The sequence below is a fragment of the Frankliniella occidentalis genome, unplaced genomic scaffold, assembly GCF_000697945.3.
Source record: "Frankliniella occidentalis isolate FOCC.00 unplaced genomic scaffold, Focc_3.1 Scaffold39, whole genome shotgun sequence".
In the NCBI taxonomy this organism is placed as follows: domain Eukaryota; kingdom Metazoa; phylum Arthropoda; class Insecta; order Thysanoptera; family Thripidae; genus Frankliniella; species Frankliniella occidentalis.
This window is the reverse complement of record NW_026267169.1, coordinates 17,755-26,813: the sequence shown is the minus strand read 5'-3', so window position 1 is coordinate 26,813 and position 9,059 is coordinate 17,755. Positions and strand designations below refer to the sequence as shown.

Genomic DNA, 9,059 nt, shown 5'->3' with positions numbered 1-9,059 from the left:
ATACTGTACCGCATGCAGGCGTGTGGGCCGGTTGCCTACTCGCCCGGCGCCGTATACGTCGGCATGGTGAGCGGCCGCAGGCAAGCCCGCCCGCACGCTTGCGCGCGGTGCAAGTGTGGCCAATAACAAAGGACGAGGTCTATGGGACACCCTCAACAACCGGTGTTTCTGTTCAGGTCAGGCTCCGGTTACTGTGCAGAAAGGCGCCATGGACCCAATGAGCAGGCATGAGTAGGCACGCGTGCACAGAAACACACGCGCGCGCACGCACACGCACGCACGATAAAATATTCACGGGGATCATGCCACAATAACATGCAGAAAACAGAATCAAGAGAGCTTAGGAACAGGTCGTCCGAGACTTTTCTCTTTTCTTTCTTTGCGCAGGATGTCCAGATGAGAAGACTGTCGAGTTCAATACCCCGTTCCTTTTTCGGCGGCAGAATCGCGTCCGTCGAACTTGACGTGCGGACAGCGCGGGGCGGGGTGGGGCGGGGCGAGGCGGTTCACCTGCTGACAGGCGCCGCTGCGCGGACGGCTCGAACGCTTCTGGTCGTAGCCGGGGCGGCAGAGAACGACAGGACAGGGGGCGTACGGTAAGGAACGTGCCAGCAGCCAACAACCACATCCTCACGACACTGCAGCGGCGTGACAGCTGGGCTTCCCTCGCAAAAACCATTCAAAGCTAGGACCGGCGTTGTTTTGACAAGTGACTGTTGTTGCATGCACCATTCGACCAGAGAGCAAGCCCCGCCCCCGCCCTAGCCCGGCCGCAAACGCGCGCGCAGAAAAAAAACAAACAAAAAAAACTTGTTACGGGACTTAAAATAACTTTTTAAGACCACTACAGTAGCGGGCGAACATGTCGCCGCGGGCGGTCGGGCAGCTGCAGCGGTCGGCAGGACCTGCACGATCTGCTCGGGGACGCAGCGGACACCGCAGCCGCGGCCCACGGCGCCCACGCCCACGCCCGCGTACCCCTGCCCCCCTCCGTGGAGAAGGTGCTAGCCGCAAGCGAATGCGCCTCGACCACCTCGGGTGCTTAACCGCGCTTAACAGTCCACACGGCCGCCCACACACGTCCACGCCCGCTCATGGCAGCGTCGAGATGCCCTCGAGGGGGTTGCTTCTTGCCCGCAAAGGTAGACGGGCAGCCTCGCCCGCCCCGCCGGTGGGAAGGGCGAGTCACTTCAGGCTTGTTCTTGTTTAAAGCACAGTCTTCAATAAACGGGTGCATGACACCTCCTCTCCTCACCTGAGCAGAAACACCCCCGTGTGCGAGGGGCGGAGCAGAAGTCCACAGGACAGGCCTCTGGTGCGACGACACACTCGGACGCAACGGCCCCCAAAAATAATCACTGAGCACTTCACTTTCGATCAAACGTCACTCGCACTTTTTCTTCTGCCACTATTCGCACGCACGCACACGCGGAATCACACCTGTCTGATAATCCAAGGCTTGACAGCTGCAGCGGCGCGGGTTGACAGCGGGTGGCCGGCGCGGGGTTGACAGCGCAGTCCTATCAGCTGGACACTCGCTGGGCGCCTTGGCCGCACAAGCCTGGCGCCTCGGCTCCTCACGAACTGTCACGGCGCACTGATGAACTTGACACGACAACAACACACAACACCGGCTCGGCTGTGTCCTGGCGGTCCTGGCGCCCCGTCGGCCTGGCGGCGCGCAGCAGTGCCTCCCGCCCCGTGCCGTCACCCAACCTGGTCCAAAACGCACTGGCAGGCCAGGTCCCCGCCGCGCCGGTGCTGGCTCTTTCCATGGCCGCGGCAGAGTTTGCCCGTAAAGTCCGCAGCGAGAGCGATCGACGGCTAGAGCACGTACTCCGGGCCCTGCCGCACGGTCCTTGCTAGGCCACAACACCAAACCGTCACTTCCCATCCCGCCCCAGTCGGCCGCGCCGGACCTCATATTGGCAAACATGACAAGTATGTAAAGCATTGCAGGAATCACCCGAGCGCCCCCGCATACCGAACATTCTCGCACCGTTTCTGGACGAATTATAACTTGAACACACGCTCAAAAGTCTCACGGGCGACGGGTACTTACCAGACAAACGGTTGAACACCTTACAGGCGACTTTCGGCGAAATTAGGCTGCTATTTGGTCCGTAAATATGAGCACCGAGTCCGAGTTTGGTATGCCAAGAATGGCACAAAGAATCTAGACAACGCAGAGAACGACTGCGCACTCGGACGGCGCAGGAGGGGTGACACAAGCGGCCCGAAGGAGAACCTGGAGTTTGATCAGACCGCTCGCTCGGGCCGAACATCCCCCACCAGCTCGCGGCCGAAGTCGCGTAGCCGAGCGCCCTCGGGCCCGAGCCGAGTGCCGTGCTTGCGAGCAGTGCGAGGACGAGCGCGTGCCGAAGTGGGCCCGAAGCACTCTCGGATGGTGCTGCTGCTGCCGCCGCCGCTACCCCGCCGCCCCCTGACCATACCTGCCCCCACCCCCACCGGCGCTTAGCTCGGCAACAGCGCCACCGAAGTTTCCTCCTCGTCTTCTCGTATCTGGAAAGGGAGAATCCAACGTGGTCTCGCGTCGCGCTGCCACTTCGGCTTCCACGAAACTCGGTTCGGCGTTCGGCTCGGCTACCTCGTTTGCCCCTTCTCCCTTTTGCTCTTGGGGACCGGTGGCGCCCTCTGTGGTGCCTCAAGCTGGCGCCATCGTTTGAAGAATCGGGTGATCCGTATTCGAGGGTTGCTTAGCAGTGCGCTTCACCAAACTAAACCGTTCACGATAAAAAAAAGGGCAGAGTTTTTCTATCTAAGGAAAATGAACGTTATTAATCTTACTTATGCCCTGGATTTAACAAGCGTGGCAGGACACACATTAAGTCAGGAGGAAATCTATGTTGTCCAGAATGCATTGTTGATTTTGCAAGGAGAAAATCACTTCAAAAATGTTTACTTCATGGGTAAATTGTTTGGTATAGAAAAAGATTATTATTTGGCATTTGGATATAGGTCTGATGCATTGACGGGGCGCTCATTCTTTTACAGGTAAATTAATTTTGGATATCTTTTTTATGTGCAATATAATAAATTGTTTTCACAACATGCATACATTTTTCCTAGCAATAACCAATATGATTGGTTCCTTCTGGGAGAACCATCCCCTTGTGCCCTCAAGCTTACCCCAAGAGTGAGCCAAAGGTTTACAGGTGATCCAAGCCAAATAATTGACTGGAGGGATGCAGGTGATTCAAGCAGTGTCACAGTAAGTTCATCAAGAAATGGTCAAATGTACATGTATCTGGCTTATCTTTAAACCATAATCATCAACGCTAATGTCTAGGGAAGAGGAAGTGTGTTGAAAGAGGAGGACCGGCTATCAGCAGTAGTGTACACACTTCATGAAGATTGTGCTATTGCACCAAAAGGAGCCTTTTTTCTAGATGTTGAAGGTGTGGCAGACATAAACCCAACATTTCAAGGACTAAGCCTTCAACAGGTGTGTGTGGTTGATATATGATGGATTGGATTGAAAAATAGCACAACACTGAAACCTAAAACCTTTTAAATGTCAGGGAACTGATGCCAGATGGTGGGAACAGACACACAAGAAGGAAGTTACCAGCTCAGGTGATTTCCTGAAAAATAATAAAGCATTAGAAGGTCTGTTGTAGAGGTGCCATACAACAAATGCACACTATAATTGGTCCCTCACCAGAATACATTTTCTCTGTGTAGATGTCTGGAGCTTCAGAGTTCGTGCACAAGGCAGCGTCAGTGTGTTGCTGCACCTAGAATGGTTGGGTCTTGCAGCTTATCACCGCTTACGAACACCAGAACATGGATTTGTATATTTTGGGGAAGGACTGAAATTGACCAAAAAGTTGGCCTGAGTTGAAGAACATAAACGAAAAAGAATGAAATCAAGTTAATATTTCTTTAATTAATGATTACAGTGCTGCAATTATGTCACTTTGGCATTAAATATGTTTCATTGACAAAATATTTGTTGAGGTTGAAAGGGAAACTAATTCAGAATACTTAGATGGTTTATCCAGAACCCTCACGTAACTTCTCATGGCGATGGCTCAATATTCCAGGAATATTTGCATTGACAGCATGTAATTTTTCATACAATCGGACAGACAACTGAAAAAGAGGTTGTATAAATTAATAATGATAGATAGAAATTAGCATTCTCTCTCTCCTTGGTAACATGGTAACTTCCTCTTTACCTCAATTCTTTGAACAAGTTCCACTTCCCTTTTGAAAGCTACTATGTTTGTTATATGACAGACTTTTTGGCCTATTCTCCCAACCCTACCAATTTGGTGGATGTATTCGGATACATACAGTGGAAAGTCAAAATTGATTACATGCTGTACCTACAAAAAGGAAAAAAAAATTACATTTAAAAAGGCAATCTTGAAAATCAGTAACCAAAATTAACAATCAAACCTACTCTAATTGTGTCCAGCCCCCTTGCAACCATAGGAGTAGTAGAAAGGATGTTGAACTCTCCTTGTTGAAATCTTTGAAATAAGTGCTGTCTTATTTCAGTTGGTACCTGGCCTGTCAGAGTCTTGCAAGGATATCGTTGTTCATTAAGCATGTGACCCACCCATTCTGCTGTTTTTGCGGTGTTACTAAAAATGTAAAATGAAAGAATACATAAATTATAGACACAACAAAATACAGTTAAAACAGCAAGATTAAAAGAATGTTCAATCACCTGAATATTAGAACAGGGCGTTTTAATTTATGATCTTTCTGGATTATGTCGAATAAAGCCTTGGCTTTATGAGTCATTCCAACTTTCAAAAATAGCTGAGGAGAGCTTTTTAAAACATCATGTAGATGTGTGGTGCTAATTCTTTCAAGTGCATTGCACTGAGAAAAAAAAGTACACGGACAGATTTTTTAATGAAAAAATTGTTTTGGTGTTCATAAGAAAATTCCCAGACTATGGTACTTACATCAACAAGGCCTTCAAAAAGGAGGTCCAAATTGAGTGGGATAGTGGCACTAACAAGAACTATTTGAGCGCTGAGATAATTATCACTATTATCACCCTCATCTAAATTATCTTTAATCTAAAGGTAATGGAGGATGAAAAAAGTATTAGAAGTTGAAAGAAAAGAAAAGGAAATTCTCCTGCATTTTAGGACCTTACATTAACATTCTTCAGAAGATCCCTCACATAGCGCCTATTTTGATCATCAACCAATTGATCTGCTTCATCTAAGACAACATGTTTCAGTCTTTGTTTGCTGAGAGCACCTGGTTTGAAAAATACAAGAATAATTTGGTGTGACAATATCCAAATTATGATCACAAAGATCACAAAGCAACTAACCACTTCCAAATGTTTTCTTTAATGTTCCTAAACTTCCAACAACAATATCAATAACCTCTGGAATATCATTTTTTGATAGTTTGTCCTCATATCCTCCGATGACTAATTTGGCTTTAAGTGGATGATCCTGTATTAGTTTCTGAACAACATCCTGTAAGGGAAAACAAAACAAATTGAAAACATTTCCTGGACTTCAAGATAATACCAATAAGAAAGATGGCCAGCTGGCTTTAAGAAAAAAATTAAGTCTCACAAAAATTTGGTATGACAGTTCTCGGCTAGGAGAGACAATTAATACTTTTGGGCTTCCAAAATATGGTTTTTCTTCTCTCTCATTACTTTCTAGAACCTGTTGGATGATTGGGAGAATGTATGCAAGAGTTTTGCCACAACCTGTGTGAGCAGATACCACACAGTTTTTACCATCAAGTATGTGTGGGATTGCTGCAATCTGTCAACAAAATAATCAAAACATCAAATTTTTGTACTATACCTGATGAACTATTTAGTTTTGATGAAGCCAAAGAAGCTGAAGCCACCCCGTCAATTGTTTTGGAGGACTGAAGATAGATTCAGGCTGGTTTTAGCCAATCAGATTACTCAAAACAAATGCCAGGGTAGCTTCAGCTTCACTGGCTTCACCAAGACTAAATCGTTTATAATTCTTTCAAAAACAAAATCAAAGACCATCGTAAAAATAGATATCAGAAATGCTCAGTTCAAAATAACTGGTATGAAGACAACATCAATACCTGAATGTCAGCAGGTCTAGTAATACACATTTTTGTCAGGGATTCTCTAAAATGTTCGGCAATGCCAAGAGATCTAAACCCTTGAAAATTATTGTCCTCTTTGATGGAAGAATCTGTTGGGGAGTAAGTAGACATAGGAAGAGGAGCATAACCAAAATGTAAGTCATCTGGCTTCATATAATTCTGAAACACGATTATTAGGAGCAATTAACACAATTAGTATATTGTAGATAAATATGTACTGAGTTACTTTTCGTGTCTAAAAATTCTGACCTCGTAAAGAGTAAAAAAGTCGCCATTGGATCCTCTTTTCAGCCATCCCTTAGAAGCAAGTGGAACTGCCTCAAACTTGCTATATCTCATACCTTCGTAAAAATTGAATTCCATACGTTTGCATGATATAATTGGGGTCTAGAAAAAATAGATAATAATATTCTCGTTATTATTATCAAAAATAATTTAACAGTCACTATGCTCAAGAGAAAAATCACTGACTACTAAACTTACCTGTTTTTTGTACTTGCTAAATTCTTGTCTAAGCTTATTACTTAAATTTACTTTTCTGACTTTTGTTGAATTCCTTGACTTGGTATCCTGAACTTTAGGTTTGTATGAGTTGAGTCTAACCTGAGATTGCTGTCATGACACAAATTTAGTTAATGTCAGGCGTTAATTAATTAGAGCTGTTAATTCATGATTTTCTTACTGTCCAAAGACTCTGCTGCTGTACAAAGACTGTTAAGTTATGACATTTTAAGCCTAAAGCTGGAGAGAGAGGTCCTCTTCTTAGCGCATAGATTTTGCACAGACTAGAGAACCTTTGCATCTGCATCATTAAGTCCTTTCACCATAAAAAGAGTTTATTTTGGACGTTTTAAGCACAACTTTAACCTAAGCACAACTCGTGTCCTCTGCAAAATTGTAAATAAACAGAAGACTGTGCTAGCCTCGCTCGCAGCCCAACCGAAACATCAAATTGCGGGAATTTCAAGAAAGAAAAACGCGTTGACGTCAGATACATCGAACCTTTTTTTAGAACATGTGGAAGCAACCCGCTTCCTGTTGGACTTCGTTTACAACAAGAATTTTTGTTCTAGAAACCATAGAAAATATTACAATTTATTATTACTAGTAACATCGGGATCTCACGGATCTCGGGTTCCGCCTCGAAAGATCTACGTCACAGAGGGTTACGAAACATTTCGAACTTTCGGACCTTCATCTTCATCTAATTTATTTATTTTTTTCTATATGGTCAACCAGGAGAGAAATTAGAACTTCTCATTTAAGATGCCACACTCTAAAAAACAAACAAAAAAACTGCCAACGAACTTCATTACAAATTTCACCGTTGTGTACCACAGCTGTGGTGCGAGCACGAGACTTTCTCTATACCCTGTTATCCTTTTCTCTCCTTCCATCCTTGACTTGACGTGACGACGTTGACGTAATACCTTGAGCGGTAATACCCCCCTCCCCCTCTTCTCTCTCCTGCCAGCGTGTGTGGCGGAGTGGAGGTGGCACAGCAGGGCAGAGTCTCCAGGTCCAGGCAGGCCATCTTCCAGCAGAACTCCGTTACCCGCCGAGCACAACAGGCCAGACCTAACATGAAGCACTTCACCGCGGTGAGTTATCGACATGCGACGTAGCGTTGAGTGCTGTGGTAGAACAACCCTCTCTCTCATCCCTGTATCCTCACCTCACCCCATCAGGTGGTGTGAAGGGGAGGGAGGGAAGTCCGTTGTGCTCAGTATGTAAAATATAGTTTACATGCATGTTTTGGACATCATTAGATCACTGCATCCAAAGAGATCTATTTAACTCATTGAGTTTAAGAAAACAAGTTGGATATTAATTATTTTACTGCTGCAAAGCATGGCTTGATGGTGAACCCCTCATATGGTCAAGGTCTTCAGTATGCTTCTGAGGGCTTGGCAGGTAGGCAAACCAGTTTTCTGTTTGATGACATCACCCAAGATCACCTTAAAAGCAAACAGGACCCAGCCCATATTGGGCACCTTGCCATTTAGGAAGGCTGGCTAAGACATTTTAATAATTCTTTAATTTAAGAAATGAAATAGAGATAAAAAGAAAGAAAAAAAAGAGAAAATATTTGATAGAAGAAAACCTTTAAAAAACTGTTTTACAGGTACTGACCCTGATGGGTTTAGCTGTATCAGCAGCTCAACTGATTGTTACGGAAGAGGCACCACAGCCTCCCCACCCCTACAGCTTCTCCTACGCTGCAGGACGAGCTCCTGGCCATGTAGACAGAGTCCATTCGGAGACTAGTGATGGAAGTGGTGTAGTAAAAGGTATGCATGTCCCTCTAAACCTTGGCACCACAGCAGTTCACAAAGAAAATAATTTGTTCATGAGAGATTTAAGCTTTTTCTCTTTATTTGAGAGGGTTACTACAGAAAAGATACCATTGTTATTAGCCAAGAAAGATGAGTGCCTCTATGGCATTGATAAAAGCTTACAAAAATACAAGTTTTGAAGAGATAATTTAATTTGATAACTCAAATAATTAAGTTGTGATTTATACTGAGTACATAACGTTACTTTTATGTTCACCACTAGGTCAGTATTCTTATGTGGATCCCCGCTTCAAGGTGCGAACAGTCGACTATGTGGCTGATGCCCATGGCTTCCATGCCCAACTGAGTGACCCCGTGCGGGATACACCAACAGTAGCAGCAGCCAAGCAGCGACACCATGATCTCTTTGCTCGAATCGCAGCAGACCATGCTCGCATTGCCGCAGAGAGGGCACAAGATGCTCTTGAAGATCCAAACCACCTCCTAGTCCAGAACAAATAGACTAAGAAAATGGATGTGTGGCAATGAATGTTTTCTATGAAAGTGCAAAACAAATAAACCATTCAGATTTTCCTGTGTTGGAAATACTCTTTTCACTCACTGAAAGAAGGCACCAATAAAATAATGCAGGAGTTGTATGTGAATTTTAAATAATACAAATTT

At 45.1% G+C, this 9,059-nt stretch overlaps 5 protein-coding genes and 1 long non-coding RNA gene across 7 annotated transcripts in view; 2 read left to right on the top strand and 4 right to left on the bottom strand.

The window, feature by feature from the left end:
* Positions 1–2,364, bottom strand: part of LOC113208276 (uncharacterized) — a 38,687-nt gene extending 36,323 nt beyond the window's left edge. The window contains exon 1 of the mRNA XM_052266512.1: positions 2,063–2,364. Coding sequence (XP_052122472.1) covers positions 2,063–2,285 — 223 coding nt within the window. The 5' untranslated portion in view covers positions 2,286–2,364. The remainder of the gene's footprint in view (positions 1–2,062) is intronic.
* A 1-nt stretch (position 2,365) lies between these two features.
* On the top strand, positions 2,366–3,894 carry LOC113208372 (radial spoke head protein 9 homolog). The gene is made up of 5 exons (XM_026425343.2): positions 2,366–3,015; positions 3,091–3,232; positions 3,311–3,466; positions 3,543–3,630; positions 3,706–3,894. Exons 1-5 carry the CDS (start codon positions 2,789–2,791, stop codon positions 3,858–3,860), a joined length of 768 nt encoding a protein of 255 aa, XP_026281128.2. The 5' UTR covers positions 2,366–2,788; the 3' UTR covers positions 3,861–3,894.
* On the bottom strand, positions 3,516–3,829 carry LOC127749212 (uncharacterized). The gene is made up of 2 exons (XR_008011022.1): positions 3,683–3,829; positions 3,516–3,605 (listed from the first exon to the last, which is right to left on the bottom strand). It is a non-coding gene; the product is annotated as an uncharacterized LOC127749212 (long non-coding RNA).
* Positions 3,891–7,348, bottom strand: LOC113208368 (probable ATP-dependent RNA helicase DDX28). The gene is made up of 12 exons (XM_026425338.2): positions 6,782–7,348; positions 6,583–6,711; positions 6,349–6,486; positions 6,076–6,258; positions 5,577–5,774; positions 5,324–5,474; positions 5,141–5,247; positions 4,944–5,060; positions 4,700–4,857; positions 4,430–4,613; positions 4,203–4,352; positions 3,891–4,116 (listed from the first exon to the last, which is right to left on the bottom strand). The coding sequence occupies exons 1-12, from the start codon at positions 6,908–6,910 to the stop codon at positions 4,018–4,020; spliced, it is 1,743 nt and encodes a 580-aa protein (XP_026281123.1). The 5' UTR covers positions 6,911–7,348; the 3' UTR covers positions 3,891–4,017.
* Positions 7,349–7,555: 207 nt separating this feature from the next.
* On the top strand, positions 7,556–8,981 carry LOC127749211 (cuticle protein 10.9-like). Its single transcript, XM_052266511.1, has 3 exons — positions 7,556–7,700; positions 8,225–8,390; positions 8,659–8,981. The coding sequence occupies exons 1-3, from the start codon at positions 7,683–7,685 to the stop codon at positions 8,895–8,897; spliced, it is 423 nt and encodes a 140-aa protein (XP_052122471.1). The 5' UTR covers positions 7,556–7,682; the 3' UTR covers positions 8,898–8,981.
* LOC113208370 (stress-induced-phosphoprotein 1) overlaps positions 8,458–9,059 on the bottom strand; it is a 9,157-nt gene continuing 8,555 nt past the window's right edge. The window contains exon 12 of one of the 2 annotated variants that reach the window (XR_008011021.1): positions 8,458–8,931. The gene's annotated coding sequence lies outside the window, so the exon portion shown is untranslated. The remainder of the gene's footprint in view (positions 8,932–9,059) is intronic. The other variant, XR_003303508.2, reaches the window with a different exon arrangement.

What these genes read in the sequence shown, in the direction of transcription:
- LOC113208372 (XM_026425343.2), top strand. Translation starts at nt 2,789, where the DNA reads ATGAACGTTATTAATCTTACTTATGCCCTGGATTTAACAAGCGTGGCA. An exon ending in GTGATTCAAGCAGTGTCACA is followed by an intron (nt 3,233 to 3,310) that starts GTAAGTTCATCA and finishes GCTAATGTCTAG; the next exon opens with GGAAGAGGAAGTGTGTTGAA. An exon ending in AAATAATAAAGCATTAGAAG is followed by an intron (nt 3,631 to 3,705) that starts GTCTGTTGTAGA and finishes TTCTCTGTGTAG; the next exon opens with ATGTCTGGAGCTTCAGAGTT.
- LOC113208368 (XM_026425338.2), bottom strand. Translation starts at nt 6,910, where the DNA reads ATGATGCAGATGCAAAGGTTCTCTAGTCTGTGCAAAATCTATGCGCTA. An exon ending in TTAGCAAGTACAAAAAACAG is followed by an intron (nt 6,487 to 6,582) that starts GTAAGTTTAGTA and finishes TATTTTTTCTAG; the next exon opens with ACCCCAATTATATCATGCAA. An exon ending in ACTTTTTTACTCTTTACGAG is followed by an intron (nt 6,259 to 6,348) that starts GTCAGAATTTTT and finishes ATCGTGTTTCAG; the next exon opens with AATTATATGAAGCCAGATGA.
- LOC127749211 (XM_052266511.1), top strand. An exon ending in TGGAAGTGGTGTAGTAAAAG is followed by an intron (nt 8,391 to 8,658) that starts GTATGCATGTCC and finishes GTTCACCACTAG; the next exon opens with GTCAGTATTCTTATGTGGAT.